The 21,763-nt window shown below is 54.0% G+C and overlaps 5 protein-coding genes across 5 annotated transcripts; 1 reads left to right on the forward strand and 4 right to left on the reverse strand.

Moving 5' to 3' along the window:
* Nucleotides 1-1,026: 1,026 nt before the first annotated feature.
* On the reverse strand, nucleotides 1,027-4,552 carry BESB_050480 (AP2 domain transcription factor AP2IX-1; the record flags this gene model as incomplete). Its single annotated transcript, XM_029363499.1, has 3 exons — nucleotides 1,027-3,568; nucleotides 3,862-4,247; nucleotides 4,451-4,552. 3 exons carry the CDS (start codon nucleotides 4,550-4,552, stop codon nucleotides 1,027-1,029), a joined length of 3,030 nt encoding a protein of 1,009 aa, XP_029220865.1.
* A 2,573-nt stretch (nucleotides 4,553-7,125) lies between these two features.
* Nucleotides 7,126-7,820, reverse strand: BESB_050490 (cold-shock DNA-binding domain-containing protein; the record flags this gene model as incomplete). Its single annotated transcript, XM_029363500.1, has 3 exons — nucleotides 7,126-7,290; nucleotides 7,450-7,629; nucleotides 7,776-7,820. 3 exons carry the CDS (start codon nucleotides 7,818-7,820, stop codon nucleotides 7,126-7,128), a joined length of 390 nt encoding a protein of 129 aa, XP_029220866.1.
* Nucleotides 7,821-9,358: 1,538 nt separating this feature from the next.
* On the forward strand, nucleotides 9,359-15,771 carry BESB_050500 (putative tRNA (guanine(26)-N(2))-dimethyltransferase; the record flags this gene model as incomplete). Its single annotated transcript, XM_029363501.1, has 11 exons — nucleotides 9,359-9,599; nucleotides 10,052-10,150; nucleotides 10,662-10,799; nucleotides 11,376-11,979; nucleotides 12,544-12,697; nucleotides 13,067-13,327; nucleotides 13,864-13,968; nucleotides 14,355-14,440; nucleotides 14,713-14,880; nucleotides 15,275-15,397; nucleotides 15,687-15,771. 11 exons carry the CDS (start codon nucleotides 9,359-9,361, stop codon nucleotides 15,769-15,771), a joined length of 2,064 nt encoding a protein of 687 aa, XP_029220867.1.
* Nucleotides 15,772-16,792: 1,021 nt separating this feature from the next.
* BESB_050510 (putative preprocathepsin c precursor) lies at nucleotides 16,793-19,277 on the reverse strand (the record flags this gene model as incomplete). The annotated part of the gene is made up of 10 exons (XM_029363502.1): nucleotides 16,793-16,848; nucleotides 16,906-17,024; nucleotides 17,090-17,173; nucleotides 17,228-17,290; nucleotides 17,354-17,400; nucleotides 17,456-17,542; nucleotides 17,601-17,696; nucleotides 18,773-18,972; nucleotides 19,034-19,142; nucleotides 19,230-19,277. 10 exons carry the CDS (start codon nucleotides 19,275-19,277, stop codon nucleotides 16,793-16,795), a joined length of 909 nt encoding a protein of 302 aa, XP_029220868.1.
* An 846-nt stretch (nucleotides 19,278-20,123) lies between these two features.
* BESB_050520 (uncharacterized protein) lies at nucleotides 20,124-21,459 on the reverse strand (the record flags this gene model as incomplete). Its single annotated transcript, XM_029363503.1, has 5 exons — nucleotides 20,124-20,396; nucleotides 20,508-20,603; nucleotides 20,736-20,839; nucleotides 21,006-21,111; nucleotides 21,343-21,459. The coding sequence occupies 5 exons, from the start codon at nucleotides 21,457-21,459 to the stop codon at nucleotides 20,124-20,126; spliced, it is 696 nt and encodes a 231-aa protein (XP_029220869.1).
* Nucleotides 21,460-21,763: the final 304 nt, after the last annotated feature.

Here is a 21,763-nt window from a genome sequence, read left to right on the forward strand (position 1 = left end):
GCGCGCTGCGTGCAACCGTCGAGGGATTGTAGACGGTCTCACCCAAGGCAGAGGGTTTATCGATTCCAGATCGGCGCCACATTTCAAGTTTGACACGGGGTATCCCACAACGTTTGACGTTGCAAATCGAGCCAGGAGCATCTTATATTAACAAGTGGGCACCTGGGGAAGAAACGGACACTTGTTTGGTAAACAGTGCAACAGCGAAAAAAAAACTGATCCATTATCCCTGGTAGGGTGACAACCATCATCCGAACAAACTACGACACGTAAAGCGTGTACAATCGCATGGGAGGTTACTAAAAGAGGCGGCGCAAGGGGTATTAGACCAAGAGCGCAATGTGGCTCTGGGCCGCGAGGTCCCGCAGTAACTTGTCCAGTCGGGACACTTGACGTCACAGGGACAGACAGCGCCTGACCTCTCGTAGAAAGACTCTTGTACCATGCCACCAACACCAAAAAACAACCCGATATAAAAAACAAATGCGGCCTTACAAAAAGTCGAGAGCGGACGGTCATGAAGCCCCCACGAACCACCTCACACCAGGCGTACGAACGAATGCCTGGGCCACAACACTGCGGCACTTCCCGGAAAAACCATTTGCTGGCAAAGGAACACATGCAAGTGCAGATTAGAATTTGCCGTCATGGTCCTTGATGGAGCGGTGTACTTACACCGTTGCAATCCCACGGATACTGGCACACCGAAACAAATCACTTACATTGGGGTCTCGGCGCTGCAGGTGTCCGAGATCAAGTGAGCTGTGTAACGCATCGCTCGCGCGTTTCCTCGGGGACAATAAAACAGTCGAAAGCTCATTGCCTTCTTGATACCCCTCTCGCATGTACCTCGCGTGGTGCGTATCTCCGACAGCCATCATTCAACACTACATGGACAACGCCTCGCACTCTCTGGGAAGATATTGATGGTGGCTCGTGTCGAGCGACACCCGAGTAAGAGGCGCGTCTTGAACGCGTTCTACTGAACAACGTACGCGCGTCTGCGGCTTTCCGCTACAGAAACATTCAGCTCCCACAGACAATCTTCTCCTGCAAGCGGACAGCTGAGTCGCGCATCTTCTCCAGGGCACTTTCAAGCATCATCGCATCATCAGCCATTCCCGCGGCGTTCCGCTGGGCAAATCGGTCAGTCTGTTCGGAGGCCTGCATCAAGTCCAGATGCGCAATTTTCGGCTCCGACGAATTTACAAGATGGCGCGTATGCGCGAGGTCCATCTCGGTGGCTTTCTGCAGGTTCAAACATCCTTGCATTTTCACCAAATCCTTCTTGGCGTCACCGAGATCGTGTTTGACGTCCGGCACAACCCCGGAACTAGATGTTGCAGCCAACTCGGATGCCGCCTGCAGCAGATTTTGATGCGAACTGTACAAGTTCTGAGGGATCTCCAGAGATTCTGCAAGCTTCTGAAGCTCTGCAAAGCTCAGGCCCAGCGCGGCCTTGCCCAACACCTCAGCCGAAGCTTCGTCCAATAAGCCGAGCCTGTTCAGGGCCAAAGCTGGACGCTCATCCTTGGCATCCTTCACTCTTTCAGACAAGCCGATATTAGCCTCATGTTCCGAGTTGTCATCTGACAAACCAGCGGCAGCGATGGGACGCGAGGTCGGGGCATCCACACTCAACTCAGATGCAACTGTACGATTGCCAACAGGCGGGTTCTCCGCTGGTAGCCTGGGGGCCAGAGACCGCGGCTGCTTCTTGACGTGCAAATGCTTGGCTTGCTGCTGCTCATTGAGTTGCTGCTGGTATTGTTGAAGTTGTTGGCGTGCCACACGCTGATCGAAAGCGTGCCGGGCGGCAATCGCCATCAGCCTGGCCCTCTCACACCCGAACTTCTTGTTGCTGAAGGACTTGTAGTTTTGCTTTCCGTTCTCGCACCAAAAAGCAACCCAGCTGTTTCTGTCCTTGGCAAACCGAACACCTGGCATTGGGGCATCCTCGCGGGGCCATGCAGGGCGAATTTTCTTTGGAACTGCCATTCTCGAAAGAGACTGGAGGTTGTCGCTGTTCTTTGCGAGATCTGCCACTGCCGGGGGGCTCGACTGTTTTAGTGTAGCGTCCTCCATGTCCTCAACTTTCGAGGGCGAATCAGGTAGTCCCTGTTCCGCGACTACGCCTGGTCTACGCTTGGCTCGATTTTGAGCGTCGCTCGGATGTGCACCAGCTGCCAGGTCTGTGCTCATGTGCCTCCTGGGGCCGCCGTCCGGCGACGCCGACGCCTGATACTGGGAAGACGACAACGCCAGGCGCAGTGCATCTCGGGCCTTCTCAGTAACGTCGGATGTAGGCCAAGCGAGCCCTCGTGACCGAGCTCTCTTTTTGGAGCCACCGACCTGTGAATCTTCTACGCAGTCTTGCCTGTCCGCCGCGCGAGCACGCGCGAAAAGCGGCGCCAGGAGCGGCGGGGCGTACAGTGACATGAATGTCCCATCAGGGCTTGTCGCAGTCCCATTTCCACTGGCGTTCGTCGCTGAACACGCATCTGCGCCGCCATAGCGAGTGCCACCGAGGATCGGAGACTGGGACCGGTCCCTCCCAGGGAGCCTGAGGCCGTTCTCTCCAGCGGTCGGCACGAACCGTGAACTGTCCGGACTGGAATGGCCTTGGGACGAGTGGCCATCTTGTCGAGCATCACAAGAAGCTTCTCCTTCAGTGCCGAGTCTGGGGGAGCTGTGACACTTGGATGTGACGCTGCTAGTGGATCCATCTCGAGTTGCGGGGGTTGCGTCTGCTGTCAGTGAAGATAGAGCCACTTCGCCGGGGTTGGGCGCGGAGAGGGAAGAAGCTCCGAAAAGCTCAGAATCTTCCCAGTCCACCGCGTGCTCTGACGCTCCAGCTAGATTCAAATGCGGTCGAACGTCACGGCTCGAACGGTCCTCCGAAGCCATAACGCGGTGACGGGCAAGTGGCGCCCGCGACGGCGAGGCCGTCCCTATCGCTGCTGTTCGAAGCAGAAGAGTGAGCTGGTGCTGCGCTTCAACGACCCCTTGCTGCACTGCTGCTATGCTCCTCAGCATCTCCCGTGCCTCAGCCATGAGGCTGCAAAGCAACTGCAGACTGCTGCTACCCGTTATCTCGGAAAAATGTCCCGCCTCCTCATCCGGGAACAGCTGACGCCTCTCCTTTGTTGTGGGAGACGCGAAAGCTGGCAGTCCTCCGCTCGATCGACTGTCACATCTCCTGATGTGGTTCCCTTTCATGCGCTCGATCGTCTCGGCCTTGGACATGCGCGCTAGAGTTTCATGCTCTTCTAGAATTGCTTTGTCAGCCACCCCAGCGGACGTGTTCAGAGCGACGCGGCCGCTCTTCGCGTCATGGTTCACTGCACTGTAGTCATGAGCACCTCGAGGAGACATGCGGGAGTTGGGCGTTGCCAGCTTCGCTGCGAGTCTGTCAGGCTTCTTCTCCGCTTGCTCCGAAGTTGCTACCCACGCAGCGCTTTCCAGAATAGAGTTCAGTGGACACCAAGCTCCGTCGCCTGTTTGAAGCCTTGACACTGCCGTGCTTGCGATAGAACTGTTTCCACCGTTGCCCACGAACTCAGACGTCCTGCACAACACGGCACAACAGAAAAAACCCTCTGCAGTGTACATGGTGTCGTTTGCACTCACAGACGCTCCTGACTGCATTCTCTCATACCCATGTCCCCAGTTCCATAAAGCATGTCTCCTAATTTCATGGCTATATAACCGAGTTCCCCACGACATCGCAAGCAGAGCCCCCCGCTGCTCTCGTATGTGGAGCGAAGTATAGAATGGGTTCGCCGACAGAGTTCGGGCTCCTACAGTTCGGCTCGAATCAACTTATCTCAACTTCACGGCCACTCTGTGTTGAAAACCTACGTAGAAGTGTCGGTTGTCAGTTTTCCGAGGAAGTCGCAATCATCGGCGGTGTCATCCGAACTAGCGTTTAGAACAGCTGCATCAAGGCTCTCCGTCCTAGAAAGCTTCACGGCGGGCACGTCACACAATCCCTGATCTTTCTGGCCATGAGCACCATTTCGCACAGCTGCAGCGCTAAGTGCAAGCAGTGTCGATGTAAAAGCCTTAGCTCCAGCGTTAAGGCTGTCACAACTGTCGGCAGATTCGGGGCAGGCAAGCGCCTCGAGAGCTGGGATCTCCTGGTCGGTCGCCGCTGCTCTAGCTTCTCCACCAGCTTTACGCATGTCGTCAGACGTGCTGAATACCGTATTCTCTGGCGAGGCGCCATTGTGGTCGCGGATCATCGCCTGCATGGATAGAAGGGCACATTGGGCGAGCACGTACCCGTCCTATTTGGCGATCAGCAGGCGTCACACACCGTGGGGGCAGAGTGGTGCCCATGAAAATTCCTCAGCGTCACGCAATGTCCAGGACAAGGCGACCTAGTGAATTCTCAGCAGACCACCCCCCTGACTCTAGATACGGCAGCAGCAACACTGCTTGTACTTACTGCTTCCATCTTTCCGGCGGCCAGTCCTGAATCACCTATAGATCCTTGGCAAGCCACAGTTTCTGCGGCGTCGTTGTGGTTCATTTCCGGCACTGCAATCATGACGAATACGAATCTCGTCTATCTCGACACCGTGGTGACTCAGATTATGGGGCTACGAAGGACGGCATCCGGACCCGGCGTCGACGTCGTCTCGCAATCCGGGGGGGCCCGAGGGGGGGGGGGCGGACGGAAGGGGAAGGGGTACCTACCCCACCCAGCTGGTTAAAAACGGGCAGGATCACGTCACCAAGGGGTACAACCCGATATAAAATGGAACTAAGAAATGGACCCGGCGGTTTTAGTTTTCGCTCTGTACCCGGAAAGCGCTGCAGCACTTGCCATTGGCGTGATACACGCAAACTGGCTTCCGGCGGGGAAAGGGGAGCCGCATGAAATGCAATTGCGGCAAAGCATGCGCGGGGTGGCCCGGCAATATCTGTTACATGAAAAATGGGAATGCAGCAATACTTCACATTTAACTGCCAATGCGATCCCCCAGTGCCAGCGACCAGAGCGCAGGAAGCAGCTGCAGGGGACTAGACAGGGCAAGACCGAAATGGCGCCGCAGGAAGTGGCCAGGGGATGGGGCTTGCGCACCTGTTCATGCGGAGTCTTTCAATCGAACACAATGGCCGGGGCATACCCGTCTCCATTACAAAGCCTTCTGTACAAGCCAGGCCGGAAACAGCCGAAATATGAAACAAGAAACGGTGTGTAAACAAGACGCCAAGCAGTTCTGCTTACGTCCAGCAAATTGGCCTGCCCAGATCTTTGCTCTTCCCCCTTGGAGACACAGTCACCCCAAAGAATCTGTCCTCGAGCAACGAGCACGAATGAAGCAGAGGGTTGGACGAAAAGAGAAGCAACGCGTCCTTGACACGTGCATTCACAATTCTCGACACACCGTATGAACGAAAAAGTGCACTGGTTTACTTTTTGTCGGCTGCCTGTCCCTCTGGGACCCGGTCCCCCCTTCTACCAAAAGGACTTCCAGCAGCCAGCACCCACCAGACGTTGGCTGGTCGGCTTTGCCAGCATCGCCACGAAAACCAGGCGTGTTCACCCCCCCCCCCCCCCTTCCCGCTGGGATCGGCAGGCAGCCCACGTTTCGGTGCCCCCTACCGATGCGTGATGCGAGCCAGCACTTGGCCGTGGCTGGTTTCCGGGCCGCCTGTGCCACCGTCCAAGCGGAATCCACCCACCACGTGCTGTGTGATCTGCACAAGGAACAACCGTAGCGGGCAGGCGGGCGCCTGTCCCTTACGTCAGCAGGAACGCTTGCAAGCAGTGCACCACGTGAAACACCACCTTAATTTGTAGACGGTATCTGCCTACGAAGATATCGTGGACGCGATAGATGCAAAGCTACGAACTATACAGTGAGCGGAAAGTAAACCCCGAAAGACGTCGCCTCAGTCCCAAGGCAGGCGGGCCTCTTCACTGCGCTGTCTCCGTAGTACCACTTCGTGTCATACACACCGAAGGTGGCGGTGTGACGTCCAGCATGAATTCGGCATCTGGTAGCATCCGGCAGCTTTGCAGCAACTATGAAAGGGTAGACGTCTTCCGGATGTTTCGCACTGTGGTACGCTCTATTGAGAACTGAGGAAGACGCACCGTGTTAATAAATTCTGTATGGTTTATACAACACGAATGATGCACAGAAGAGAGTTCTGCTTTAGTATGGGGAAGCGGCGGCTGCGACGGGCCGACGAGTGTGAGCACTCACGGCGCCATATTGTGTCGTGGTGATGGGCTTTCCTACGCGCTAAATTTTCTGTGTCTCGCTTTGGAGCCCGAGCAAATCTTTAGTGGCCGCTGTTGTTGTTGCCATTCCTCGGAGGAACGGAGCAGCGTGTGTCGGAAAAGACGCGAAACCATGGATGGCACGAGATGCTAGTGTCTGAACTGAGTCACCCCCAACCGTCTCTGGGGGCGCTATCAACAGAACAGTGCACGCATCGTCTTCGAGTGGGAGCGGTGCATGTTTCAAAAAACACAGATCTGAGTTCACTGGAAATAAGAACGACTAGGGCCTTCGAGTAACGTGCTTTCGCTCCGTCCCCACCCATTCGTGAACAGCGTGCCCATACAAGCGACGGAAAGGGTAGGCTGAGTGTCGGCCCTGTCGACCGCAGATGCGGAGTCATCCGTTCGGGTAATGGCTACTAATACACAGCTTTCACAATGTCACGCCTATTACGTGTCGTTGCCATGACAATCAGGGGTCAACAGCTCGAGGCCCTTGCGAGGAGGCGGTTCCCTTGCACAACAGGCTTGAAGGCTTCGGATTCGCGCAACTCACCCACAGCGGCGTATCGCACGCTCATGCGCGGCCACAAAACAGAGAACAAGCTGTCTAACGTACTGTTCTAAGGCAGTAGCGTTCATGTAAGGCGGTGCGCCGGTGACGAGAAGCCGCGCAGCTACCGTGGCAGACACGCAGAACAGAACGTTTTCGAACCACCGACGTCCTCGACAAGCGTGTTACCCGCGCCTAGGTGAGGTATTGATTGGCACATTGAGAGAAGCAGCCCGGACAAGATAGTGTTGTACGGGACGCATGGCTGCTGTGCAGCTGCGTGTCATTCCTGCTCCAAAATCTCCGGATCTTGCGAGATCACGGCGTCCGCTCAGTATGCACGTCCGCCGAAATCTCCGCCATGTCTCTCGTGTTCGTAGCTGCCTCCGTAGTGACCACCGCTGTAGCTGCCTGTCCCACCTCCTCTGCGTGAGTATTCACTGCCGTGGTCGCCATCATTCCCGCCAAAACGTCCTGCCTGCCGCCGATTATCTCCCTAAAACGCATCATCGGCCACAAGCTCCAACCGACGTAGAAACTGTTGATGGCTTTGCCATGCGGAGAAGCATCCTTACCGTTGCCGTGAGTATGTGTGTCACCGAAAGGACCAGCACACGCCAACATAGCTTGAGTCGCTAGACAAAGAGGAACGTACTTGCACGCAAGATCCGTTGGGTCCCGTGACGTTCACAGCTTTCTTGCGGCCGTCATTTCCCGTCTGCACGATGAATTCCACAGGCTCGCCTTCGGCGAGGTTCCGAAACCCCTCTGCTCGGATCTCCGACTGGTGAACGAACAGATCTGATCCATCTTCGGCCGTAATGAAGCCGTAACCCTGTATGAAGAATGGACAGAGAAAAGTGAAACCATGCAGCCTCCAACACAGAGTAGCCGTATTTTTCTCCTCGGAAATATGGCTGAAGGCGGCTACGGTCATTCCGTGCGCCCGACGCCGGTCTAAAGTTGGTTCTTCCTTCTTACCTTTTTCGAGTCGAACCACTTACAGGTCCCACGTGACACTGCCATCTTGCGAGTTGAGAAACTGCCTGTCGCTGAGTATACGAGAGCAGTGCAAAAAATGGCAACACCTGACGACTGCAGTCGACCACGGAGAAAAGTCCCCCTCACAATGTACTTTGAATGAAAACCTGTCGGCTTTATTCGTTATTCATGCAGCGGATCAAGCAGCTTCATATGTATGAACCAGACAATTTGCAGGCACGAAAAAAAGGCTTGAACGGAACCAGTGCACGTTTCCCTGCAAAAGTGTTCCTCCGTCTACGACTATCTGGCCTGCCGCAACGGGTGTGTCGGGCTGGGTTGAGAACTGCTCATCATGCCACAATAATGCCCTTTTGCTGACATCTAGCGATACGAAAAACAGAGGTCTCGTGCACAGATACAGTGAGGACGGCAGCGGGGCCAAAAACCAGCTTTTTTAGAGTGGGAGTAGGATAGGCAACTTGGTAGCGGAAGGGAGACCTACACATCTACTTACAAGTGAAGTTTCCACGTACTACGATGCAGAAGTTCTCGGAAAACAGTGCACCGGAGAAGTGCTGCCTCTGTTGCACAGTCGGGTCATACGGGATGCCTGCCCAAGGGCATCGGTGTTAGATTATGCGACGAAGTTTGAGCATCTGACGCCGTGGAGCCGGTCGTCTACGGCGTCCGTCGCGGGCGTTCATGCGTTGTTCCACTTTTTGGCCAGCGCGTTCCCCCGTATGCCTTTCTAGTTCGGAAGCGTGTTCGTGACTCACGGTCTCGGCGCGGGGCGATGACACCGCCCTCAGCTGGCGTATATGTGAACGGCTGTGGCTGTGACTCACTGGGGCAGGGCCTTCAGTTAGCCCGAGCCATGGTGCCACCTTCATCTTCTATTGATGCGGTGACCAGTGAGTTGAAGAGTGCAAGAACCCCTGGGGAGCGGGGTATTGTGGCACAGAAGACATGGCGTACGATAAGACAAACCCCCGTAGATTAGGTTGGCTTTTCGCTGCTTCGGGAGCGCGTGCACATATCTCAACCAGGAAATGCTTCCGTGCACGCAGAATTCCTATCGACGTTCTGCATGCCCGCCAGTCTGAGTACTCGAAGCACTTGCGGTGATACTGGGCAAGGTCGCAGATTTCACCGCGTATTCGTTGTTTTCTCCTCTTGATTCTGTTCTCAATTTACCAGTAAGAAATCCTCCCTTTGAGGACAAACTTACCTCCAGATCCATCTTCGCCCTTGCCACGAGTGCATGCACTGAAATTCCAGAGCATGTTTTGCCAACCACGGTCGACCCAAAACCGAAACTCTGAAGACACAGGCGGCCACATTCGCCGACTTCTTGAATGCTGTACCTTTCCCCCTTGTTCAAGGGTCAGTATACTATCCTTGGAGTCCGCTACAGAGGTCACCGGCTCCTCTTTTCAGCCTCCGTCAGCTGGTTTGGTGTGAGTATCGCTGAGCAACGCGCTCCGCTCTCGGTTCACCGTGCAGGGGCAAGAAGAAGCTCCCTTACGCAGAGGAGCAGGCAGAACTATCTGTAGGGGGCTGAATTTGTAGCAGGCTTCTTCATGGCTCGTCCAGCGGCAGCGGCAGATGCCGCAACGGCAACTGCGTCCCCACACGGTCACCGTCGCTGCGAAGATGAGACACAGACAAGCTCGGACTTCATTCGAGAGGGCCTGGTACGAATAATGAGTACCGGCGACAATGAAGTTTTCTACAATCCGGTCCAGGTGTTCAACCGAGACCTGTCAATTATGGTCATCAAGGTCTTCGCGCTGCAGCAGCGACAGGAAATTCAACGTAGAGGTATGTCCGTGTAGGAGGGATCATACAAAAGTCCGCCGGGCAGTGATGTCATGTATTCGGTACCCCAGGACTCTCAGGTTTCGTGGTTCACTCAGTCCGCTCCTAGAGCACACTCTGGACCACTCCGTTCTTCCCCCCGCCCTCCCTTCCCCCCCCCCCCCCCGACCGCCAGTGTGAGCTCTCGGAAAGGAACGGACGGAGGAGGGAGGAGTACAGACGGAATACCATCTGGTCCTATATAGTTCAAAGTTGCCTTTTCAGTATGATTCTGGTGGAGACACGCAATCACGCGGATAACATACCAAGCATACCCCATGACGCATTTTGGCGTATGAAAATATCCCTAGTCCAGGTGGTGCGTGCTACAGTGCTACTGCTGCAGCTGCACAACCACAGGAGCCATGCGGGCAATCGTTCTCCATCTAATGTAAAAGTACGGTGACTGTGTGTAGGAGAGAAGACCGCAGCTCGCGCTCAGCAGGAAGGCAAAGCGGCTCCTGCGCCGCTCAAGTTTGAAGGATTGAACGTGTTGGAGCCTCTCGCAGCGACAGGTATGTTCCTGCGTACCAGAGGGTGAATTCGAAAAAGTTGTAGTGGCGGCTGTTCCTTCGTGCTTCCAACAAGACCTCCGGTCCTAGAGTGTGTACATCCGCGAGAGGGAAAGCTCGGCCGCCTAAATAGGCCGCCGATACGAGTGTGTGTGCGCTAGCCGTCTCTTGATCAATTATCACAGGAGAGCACGGCCACAGTGAAATGTATGTGTGCTAACAGTGGCTTGCACGGCCTACGCGTAGTGTGTGCTGTCTGACCTCTCTAGAGCCCCGCCCACTTCGCACACGTCTCGAATCTGGGTGTCTTATCTTTTCTTGGTTATATCAGCCGGTGACCGAGAGTGCTGTTTTTGGATCTTCTGTGTTCCCGTTTCTTCATTCTTTGCACGTCGACGCTGGCATTCAGGCATTCTTCAGTATGTCGGATACATCTGTTTTCTTTTGAGGGTCTTCGTCCAACTGCTACAGGGTTTGCAAGCTCCCACGTGCGCTCGTACACGTGTTTCTGCAGGGCTGCGGTCTCTGAGGTACCTGAAAGAGCTCGGCGCCGATGTGAAACAAGCGGTGGCGAACGACTTGGACCCCAACGCTCTTCTAGCAATGAAAAAAAATGAGCATCTCAACGGCATCCCACCGGGCAAGCTCCACGGTACGTGTGCTTTGCAGAGGACGTTACCCGTCAGCCGTCACTCTCTTCGAAAACGTTTGACTCGTGGACTGGGCGTATGTGTTGAAGCGGGAGCCGGTCTGCATCGTACGACAGTAGTTCCCGTGATGGTGTATGTTGTCCCTGCTTATCTTGATGGAACTACCCGGGAGGCACTGCACGACAGATCGCATTGAGATGTGAGCTCTAGTCAAAGACCTGTCGTGCAGTGTTGTTGTGCGCCGTGCATGATTGCGTGATTATTCCTGGGAAACGCTCAGTGAATACAGAAGGAGCATTGGCTATGTAGGGTGTGCTAGATCGTGGACAACGGTGATAGTGCAAGTAGATCTGAACTGCAGTGACGATGGCGGTAGTGTCAGCGGCTTCTCAGGCGATTTCCGTCAGTGGTCAGAGGACGAATTCAACAGCACCACGCGCCGGGAATGCCAGACGGCGGTTCACGGAGGCCCTCCGGCATCGTGCGCGTGCAGAGGCTCCCTATCCCTCTCGCCCGTATGAGTTCGGCGAAGCTCGTATGTGTCACCATCTTATTGTATGCGTTGGTTTCCAATACAGCAACCTGCAGCGAAGGCGCTCAACTGATGTACACTCTGTCAAGGCCCGGAAACCTGCAGCACGGGACCATCAAGAAGATCCAGTCTCTGCCTGCGGGCAGCTCAATCCCATCAACATTCGACATGAGGCCATCGAATTTCGGGCCGTCTCTTCCTCCTCTATCGCTCTTTCTTACATCTCGAACTAGCTCCCGGCGCTGCGCCGGTGATGACGCTGGGGTAGCTACTTCGGAAGACAACGGCCACTGCGCTGGCGAAGCCGCGGATGCTGGGAGCAGCACCTCTGGAGGCTGCCGCGACGGTGCCGCGGACAAAACGCAAAAAAGTCCACCTTCGCTTTCGGAGAATCCGGACGAAGGGCGGAGTAACGCAGGAGAGACGCGCCCCGAGGATCTTCCTCTATTCTTCGACGTTGTCGACGTCGACCCCTACGGGAGTGTCGCTCCATTTTTAGATGCCGCGGTCCAAGCTGTGCGCCCTGGTGGACTGCTCTGCCTGACTTCCACTGATATGCCTGTTCTCTGTGGAAACTCACCCGAGGTCACGTTCTACAAATACGGAGGAGCAGCGTTGAAGGCGAGGTATATGCACGAAATGGCCCTCAGGTAATCCCTGCGTGACTCTGTAGCGAAGCGAGTGAAAACGCGTGGCAGCGTCGTGGTGAGTTTGGAGTGATTCCTGTCATGGCGGTCGGTACAGAAGACGCGTGTGGTGTATGGCCTTGTCCGTCCAGTTTTCTATAGCGTATGAGGAGCGGTCGGTGGAAAAATAACTGGAATTTTTCTCGTGTCTGAATCGTTGGTTCAAATGGGGGAGGCCAACGAGGCATTCCACCAGGGTTCGCAGGTAGACTAAAAAATCCTGTGGAGACCTCCCCCCCCAACCGGTCCACGGGATGGGTGCAATGTCAGTGCCAAGCGGGCGCCTAGCTTTGACAGGGGCCGGTGTGTCTATTCAGGTTTCTGTATGACGTGGCTGTCCGCTCGGGGTGGAGGCTGCCTCTCAGGGCAGCGTCAATTCTGAGTTTACAGCAAAAGACCAGCGAAGACGCTATCGGTGATGGATACAAAGAGAACCAGTCACTGGATCTTTTCTGCTAGATTGTGGCCGAGCTAATCTGGCCGCTGAAGGAATGTGTGGCAGTGGCTTCGTGTCTCTTTTGTCTTCAGACTAGTGCTGCACGCCGCAAATGCAAGCGCAGCCAAGTACAAAAGGATCGTAGTGCCGCTTCTTTCGTGTAGCGTGGACTTCTACGTCCGCATCTTCGTCCAGGTTCTCGAATCGGCGGAAGGATGCAAGGACCTTCACAGTCAGTCAGCCATAGTAAGTATCCTAATCACGTACGGGGTGGGGGTGGTGCACAGTGAGGTGAATAGGCGCTTCCGAAGTTTGACTCTGTGGACGAGCCCTCGCAAGAAATTGAGTTCGGGCGTGACGCGGATCGCTGAGCTCCAGTCTTTTTCGTTTTGAGTAGTGTGGGGAATTCAGCTGCAGATCGATGTGAGCAGTCGTGGTTGGCTTGGAAGGAATCAAATGGCTGGCTGATGCCGCGCGCTCGATTCCGCGACAGACCAGGACCTTGCTTTCGACAGTTTCCGGTGCCTGCTGGACTCGCATCCCACCAGCAAAGGGATTGGCGGGGATGCGTAGAGCTATGGGCGCGGTGTCTGTGGAAGGCGATTTGATTCACAGGTTCACCAGTGCGTAAACTGCGACAGCTTCCGAATCCTGCCGTTGGGATCCGAAGTCTGTGGAACGCCAAAAGAAGCTCCTGAGGGCTGTGAGTCCACCGTAATGAAGGCGAAAGGCGATGGCCGTAATGGGAGGTCTGCGGGCGGGTCGAGGAAGCGGAAAGCAGCTCTCGTGGCGGAGGAGGTGAAAGGACGCTGCAGCGAGTGCCAGAGTCGCCTCGTTATTGGCGGTCCATTCTACAAAGGCCCTCTCTACCAGTCGGTAAGCAGTGCCTCCCACGTAGTGTCGATAGATTCCGGGTGTCTTCATGATTTCATGCTTTGCTGTGCATTGACGTTCGGCCACCCAAGAAGCGGAAGTGCAGCGTTCAGGTCGATGGTCTCTTTCCCTCTGAGATGCTTGGACCCAACTGTCGATCCTTTTCAGTTCGGAACGAGTCCTGAGATACCCGACTAGCTTATCCGTTCCGATGCGTGACGAGGCTGCGGGCCATGCAAGAGGCACCGCTCTCGTGGATTTAAGAGTGCCGCAGATTACACGAGTTCGCAGTCTCCGTTGTGCTGGCGTCTCTGACGGCGACCGCGGATTTATCATCCGAGCCCGACACAAGCTAGAAATCAGTGGAGTGCTTTCCCGTGCTCTATCACCGACACGGGCGCCTGCTACTGTTTTTATTGCCCTCCTTGATTCGTCAGACTCGGATTTGCTGCGCGGTCCTGCACTGTTGGTTGCTGCCAGTTTTACCTGTTAGCGTCGACGCTACAGGAGATTTTTGTTTGTTTCCGCTTGCGGTGCAGGCTTTCGTTCAAGCATGTTTAGACCTATGCGATACGGCAAAGGAGCTCCTGCCGGGTCTCACAATGGTGACGCGGATCAAGGGGCTTCTCACTGCCGTCAAAGAAGTAAGGAACTAGCGCCCCCCTCAGGATTTCTTTGACAGAAAAAGTGAGCTCGAACGCTATGTGTCTGGCAGGCGTCCCACTTACGTCCTTGAACTGTGCGTTTGGATCGCTGTTCCATTACAATCGTTTTTTGCCTACTAACACCTTCGGCCGGCTAGCCTCAGACCATGAATAAGCAGCGGGATGCGCGGCACTGGCTCGGGTGAACTCAACTCTGTGCCGCCAGTCTCACTACTAGGGAGAATGAGGGATTTCGTGCTGTGTTCAGGCCGCTGGTGTCCCGTTCGATTGTCGTTTAAGATATCATCTTGCCATAGTGTATTTGATCGGTTGCTGAGGGTATGCACACGTTGGCCTGCGAGTGTATCCGGATGCGTGTCTGCCAGGAACTTCACGAGGTGCCCCTTTATTACCACTTGCCCACGATGTGCAACAGGGTCAAGCTCGAAATGATAAAGCCCTCCCACTTCAAGTGAGTGATCAACACGTTTCTACTCCTACGTCTGCATGCATCAGCGGCGCGTGGGGATTAGCCTGAGGAAATTTTTACTACGTCTTTCCATCCATCGCCTCGCGGTCACTCGGGCCCTCTCCCTCTCCCTCTGATTTCAATTCACGAAGCTAGCCCGTACGATCGCCGCTACATGAGTTGTCACCACCGCTGTCGCGCTGGAGAACTCCTCAGCGACAGCGCGATCACATTAATTTTGTGGCCTCGTTATCGCGTGCGCCATGTGAGATCAGAGCTGCCTTAGTTCGATTGGGCTACAAGGTGTCTCACTTTCATCGAGAGCCTCAAGCCATAAAGACAGATGCTCCAGCGACGGTGGTCTTTGACATCCTCCGGACGCACGCACAGAAGCATCCACCGAAGGAACCAGAGAAGTTCTCTCTTCTCCAGAAAGGCATCTCGTAAGGAAGCGCATGCAGGACCATTTTTTTCGGACGATATGCTTGTATCACCCAATAAACAAAAAGTGTGGTGTGCGTGAGGTGTGATATCGGCGAGGCTGGCATGTCGAGTTCCCCTTGGTGGATCGTTAGGGGCAGCTGATCCTCCGTTCTGTAAGCCAGTGAATGTCCAGTGCCACCTTTTTCGTGTGACATATTACGCGTTGTGAAGCTGTGCATGCGCCCTTGTCTGCTAGAAGACACGCATGCTGAGGTACCGGCTATTTAGGCTGCGAATTGTAGGCGAGAGGAAAGAACTGTGCACACACGCCACTCCGATAGGTTTCGCGCGACATTGGCCCAGACCTACGTTTTTCTACTTGGAGTGCGTGGTGTATGCGTCTGCCTGGTGCAGCACAAAGGACATTGATATGACCCCGATGCCTGGCGTCAACAGCCAGTCCCCCAACGTCCCTAAGTGGCTGCCCAACCCGACTCCTTACTGGGGTCCTAAAAGTCGTGCCAGTTCGCACTCAAAGTAAGGGCTAGTTGTTGGTTGTTCGGGCGGTCTGCAGCACCTTTTGCCTTTGAACTGGCATTAGATGTGGTCGGGGCCGAAATTATTCGGGCACAGCGGAAGGCTGAAATTGCCTCGCACATAACATATGTACCGCAGGGTTTCATGGTCCAATTTCGCAATACAAGTTGCTGTCGATCGAGGCAAGAGAGGCTGTATTGTGCTGTGTTTCCGCTTCAGTCGCACGCAGTGGAACCGAACATGGCACCTTTGTGGTTTGCGGTAAACTCGTGTTCTTGCATGCTTTCAGGCAAAATAGGTCGGGCTGCTCCCCCAGTTCTCAGAAGAAGCCCAGGATTGACGAGGCGGACTGCTCGGAAAACCCCTTAGTGTGAATCTAGGCGCGGGCTCAACAGTGTATCTTTACGCGACGAAGCACCATCATCTGCCTGGTCGTTTGAGTATTTCTTGGAATTCATCGTGAAATCTGCGTGAGCGGTACGCTTTGTGATGACGATTGCCATTGACCAGCTTTTTTATATTCCTCTGCTGTATCTCGCTTTTTTTAAGGTCTTGCCAACACACAACAGCAAAGTTATGTTTGGACACAACACAGAACCGGCACCGTCTGCGTCCTCGTCACAACCTTTTGTCTATATGACAACTGCGGTGCTTCCTTCCTACGCCCAGGGTTTCTCGCGTGGGGCGTAATGTCGTCTCGTGAGCACCGTAGGGCATAGCAAACCTCCGCGAATTACGAGGAGTCGAAACAGGAGTAACGCAGTTTGGTTCTTTCGATTAGTCAGGGACCACCCTCGAATTCGATGAAGCACTGGCCATACCCGCTGGCGGCTTCGGATTGGTTCGTCTCATTCCGCTGCAGAAAAGCATTTCGTATTCATCGTTTGGGGCGGCGGTACCGACGGGGCAACGCTGCACGCACCATGGGAAGACGCGAGAGAGTTTACTGAAAGAGACCGTATATCAGTCGTGTTCTCTTGAAATTGTTTTGCCCAGTGTCTACACGGACATACTATCCGTCGTAACTGGTAGTCTCCGCACAAACTGGGTTCACGGATAAACCACTAGATGTTCACGCTTCACGCTGTTTCCTGAATTGTTGTATGAGCTGGGCCGCTCTGCCTCTGGTAAGATCTGGGTCGAAGAAGACTGCCTGGGACTCAATCGCTGCCATGTTCTCGCCCCGAGGTATCTTGACGTAGCCATGAGTTCCCCAGTTACTGCCCCAGGTGCTGCAGTGGCGGAATTCAATAACACTCTATGGTGGCACGTGTATGCCATCCTGTGCTTACTTCCTCACGACCCAGAACTTCTTGGGTTCTGCTCCAGCAACGTCAGGTCTGAAGATCCCGCTATTTAGAGGCCGGGTGCCACCTGGAGGACTAGCAAGCTCCCTTACGCGTCTTCTCCCCACCCGACAACCGCAACTGCGTGGTTAGTGTACTCCCATCCTACGCACCAAACGCATACGAAACATAGCCTCTCTTTTCTTGTCATTCCTTAGTTACCATTGAATCCCTGCTTAGGAATGTCGCATATTTTGCCATGCTCGGATGGCTGGGCATTAAAGAGTCCGCTCTGATACATAAAAAGAGTGTCAGGGGCATCGATCGCTACGACGACGGGCCTGAACCCAGAAACATTGCTGTGCCTATCTAGGTGAAGTTGCACGAGCACTGCAAGATGCGTTACCCGTGATGGTAAATCTCATCCATCATTTTTTCCCCACTACAGCCCTCGTAGAAACCTCCAACGTAGTTGTAATCCTTTGCATACCTAGCAGGACAACATTCGGCTTCAACAAGCTGGCGAATATCTTAACGCACGAACCAGCGGTCATCCGGCCCGCAGCCACGAGCGGAATGTTCTGGTGTTCTTTTCACAGCTCCAATGCTAGAAAGAGCCATATGGGAAAATGGGAAAGCAATTATAAATCCGTATATGCATCGTCCTCACTTCATTTCACAAGGGGCAATGCGAGGGTCATGACTAGCAGCGTATTTCTGAGATGCTCACAAGGTTGCGAAACGTCAGAGATACGCTCGCGAAACTCCTAACCTGGCACTGTGTCGTTCCTAGACCGAATTCCTTAGCGTGCTTGCCCACAAGAAATGGATATCCGCCGTCGCAACCTTGGTTGTACGGCTGCAGAGTTGTGTAGACGACTTGGTAAGTTCCTGGTCTGCCCTAGAACCCAGCTTACAGAACAACTCAAAATGGACTGCGCAGACAGCAGAGACTCGAAGAGTGTTGGGCTGGTTCCAGGAAAGAGCTTATCGAATAGAATTTCGAATCTCTTCTGCAAGACGAAGGCAGACGAAACGGCGTAACAACTCCCACAGCTGCCTGTCCCGAAGTGCATCGACGGACGTGCCGAACCGAGCATGGAAAGCGTCACAGACCTTGGTCGACCACTGGGTCGGCGCGCGGATCCCAGGATTTAGAAAGGAATGGGTCTCCCCACGTCCTGTGAACGGGCGTTGCAGGAGGATCGGGACGACATCTGAGTCGAGCTTACTAACCATTGCGTCGGAAGACTGCCGATTTGACTTGCGGTTGCGATCGCTGATGCGTTGCAGCCGGCTGGGCGGCGGTGTCGTGAATAGAATGCACCCCCTTTCCACATATAAATTGAAATGTGCTGATTATATCTCGTGAAGGGAGACGCCTCACCACCAGTTCGGTCCTTTTGCAAGAAGGTTGGTAGAGTGTATTCAACAAGCGGATGATATTTCCGGAAACCCTGCTGTCCTTTGTACAGGGAGAGGTCCCGGGGGGAGGCTTCAGCGAATTGGCGATGGATTGTTGGAGTCCAGGAAAGCGGCCTGAATGGTGATATCACTCGTGTTAAAACGCGAGTCGTGAATGGTGAGACTCACGCCCCGGTGCCTTCGATAAGAGTGTTTAATGAAGGTATCGCGGGCAGCCGATAAGCAGAATTTTCTAGGACGTACGAGGGGATACTCCCAGCCTTCCCTTCCTTCTCGCCATAGAAACAGCCCCACGTATGGTTGACACGTTGACCCTCTTTTGTCTCCTGGGGATACACGAGATATTCCGGAAGTCTACTAGAGGAAGCGTTTTAACTGGGAAGGCTTGCCTCAACGGTCCATCCCATGTGTATCTTCCGTGGGTCCGTTACGTAGCATTTCGTCTCCCCGAAAGCGTCCTCGTTATCGCCTATACACAGGCATGATTACTTTGGTATGGATACATTTTTGCTGGGAATTCACGTCTACCATTTAGCTTCCTGGGGCAGTTTTCACTATCTTTCCGGGTGTACTTCAAGAAACCGAAGAAACGGCGATTTGGGAGGCGGACCTGAGGTCGGTTCGCCTCTTGCCGCAACAGTACAAATTACTTTTGGGAGCGCACCTCGAAACCTTCGTCATACACCATTGTCCAAGTTCCCACTGGAGCGTCAGGGTTGGAAGGGAGAGTAACTGCCAAATAAGTCCATTGATTTCTTGGTGCTACGTCGTTATTTCTTCTCAGCAGCTTGTCCGTCAGGGTCAAGACTATCTTGTTCTCTAATTGGCCCTGAGATGTGAGCCACGAGGCATAATTGCTCAGTTCTGATAATACCAGTAGAGATGCCGCTGGTGGGCGCGGAGGCTAGTATGTATGGTCACTGACCTGGTTGCAGGTTCTCAAGATTACTATTAGGTGCACCACCACCGCAAGACGTCGGTCGTTCACTTCGATCTGTCCCGATAGTAAACGTCCAAACCCCCAGTACGTCACTCTAAGATATCGGCGCATTATGCAAGTGCCTGGATTCTATGTAGTGTCAACCCACCATCAGACCGTGGATGGGAAGATCAGCTCGCACCAAACCCAGCCCTCCCGCCGCAACGACGCTGAAGAAGGAAATTTTCATGGTGTACATCGCCGGCCCAGCAGCGAATCTAGTCCTGATAAGCTGAAAGTGCAACGCGCCAACAGCTGCGCACATCGGCCGGAAATCCCCCGGAAAATAGGCAATGACGGGCTGGAGCGAAATATGAATTGCGGCACTGAGGTGTAGCTACTCCCCGTGAAGCTAAGGCTGCAAGCCGACTTTGACTCCGCTGGTTCGTACTGTTTTCACCTGCTGAGCCTCTTAAGAGGCTGATCTGCTGATCTTGATACCATGTACACGTCCAGCAACATTCATTCTCCCGTCAACCGAGTTACGGCAGACTGTTGCTACCAGGATTCTGCTGCAGCTCAGTGGCGGTGAATACTGGCTGCATTCGAGCCTCACGTGAGTGTTTTGCATGACAAGTCCGTGTTAGCCGATTACCCTTGTGCGAAAACAATACACAGGGGGATATGATCCACCTGTAGATGGCTAACGCAGTTCGGTGGCATAAAACCAGGCGGTACACACCAGGTACCATCTGGCAAAAACGGTCAACCGGATGCCTCGAGGGCGCGACACGGGGGGGAAGGGGGGGGGGGGGGGGGGGGATGCTGCATGGACGAAACACACCTGAAATGGCTGCGTGGAAATCCCCAATCACAGGAGCCATTCAACAGCGCTTTAGACCGTTGGAGGGACTACAAATAATCTGGCAGTGAACTTAAGACTGGAGTGCCATCGACACTCTGGGATATTGAACGTAGCTCTGCTTCCCAGGTCCATAAAGTAGAAGACATGTTGACAGAAACAAAACCAAATGTCTGATACAACAATCTAGAAAATATAATATATATGACAGGCGGTCAGTAGGGCATCGCACCTCTACTGATACACAGTACTGTATGGGAGCGCACGGTAAGTCGTCGTTGATGCCGGGAGAGCGAGAGGCGCAGAACTCGGCGATGAGAAACAGCAGCCAGTGGCCGCAGGCGGCGCTGAGCCCTGGATGACTGTGACAGGTGAAGATGGAACCAAGTTGGGCTTGCTCATTAGTTGAGGGTGATGGCAGTACATGGATCCTCTCATCGCGCGTACCAGATTTTCTTTCTCCTCAGTGAAGGACCGAACGCGACCAGCGATGTCGGCGAATGTTTGCTGAAAAAGAGAGACAGAGGGCACCAGACGACACTTGATAAGCTTATTGTTTGTTGTGGGTCGCTCTCAAGTGCATGGATGGAAACATCGGAGTGGGAATGCCTTCCTTACCTGAAGTCTGACTTTGTGTCCCGGGAGCCAGCGAACTTGGTTGAACTTCTCTATGTCATCCAAAGATTCGGATGTAAGCGTGCACAGAGTCTCCAGCTGAAAGAATCGCAGTACAGAACAGAGAGGAATCTCGCATCAAAGACTGAAGAAGGGCGAACGGCGTCCGTTTCGAGCAGAGAACAGCATCTACTCGCTTGAGGCAGTATATGCTCGCCTTCAGACACTTACGGTATCAAATCCGGCGTTTGTGAAATGAGTTGCGATCTCAGTAGGCAGCTTTTGCGCACGGAAAAACTCCACGACGCCGAGTCTCTCCCGCTCTAGCTCGGGATCTGCAAAAGACACACAATCGCGACCAACTCTCAAGAGCAGATGGTGCTGCACTCAAAATGCAGTTCCTAATGCTCCAGGATTATCAACGCCGCTACTAGAAAAACGGCCATACCCTCTCGCGTTGAGGACCTCCTTGTCACACGGACTGCGCTGCCGTTGGCCCACCTGCATTCCAGATTGTTGCGAAACCTTGAAGGTGCTCAGGATAGTGCTTGCAAAGGAAGTCAACGATAAAGAAAATGACGTTGGCAGGCTTTTCATCTTCGATTTCCTGTCCGCCAAGTAGAGAGGCACACACATTTCCGCATCAGAGGCTTTGAGACGGCCCTACTTTCTTCTTGCACAGTTCGCACGTAACGACCAATTCACTGCGTGAACGGTCAGAGTTGCGAGGTTCGCTAGGGGCAGTGGACCGATGAACTTGCAGAACGAACGCTGAAAAGACGTATCCAGCTGTTGTTGAGCATGTGCAGTTCCGAAATACGTAGTCTGTGTTTCTCACCTGCTGCATTCGAGCAAACAGTTGCTGAACTTGAGCATTGAGTTTGCTAGGCCGGTCACTTGCACCTCCAGTCTGACCCTTGGTCTTGGTGTCTTCTGGTCCCGTTCTGTCAGACATTTTCGCTGAACTCGTAAAGTGTAAGTAGAATAGTGAGGAATCCAAAGACTTTGGCGTCTCCAGCCGCTCGCCGAAGCTGTACCGGTTGTACTTCAGAGCCACGAAATGAACGAGGAACACCGATATTCCCCAGAAACGCGGTTTACCAAAGAACGCCTCGAAGGATTCTCTTCTTGTTAGTTGTCTGTACCTCACTTCCTGCAGGAGATCCGCTAGCAATTGCACGGCGCGACTCTAGCTCAAAATAGCCGGACGCACGCGTCGAAAAGTTGCAGAGACACTCGGTCTAATTGTTCCACTCATT

This window comes from Besnoitia besnoiti, chromosome III, assembly GCF_002563875.1.
Source record: "Besnoitia besnoiti strain Bb-Ger1 chromosome III, whole genome shotgun sequence".
Classification (NCBI taxonomy): domain Eukaryota; phylum Apicomplexa; class Conoidasida; order Eucoccidiorida; family Sarcocystidae; genus Besnoitia; species Besnoitia besnoiti.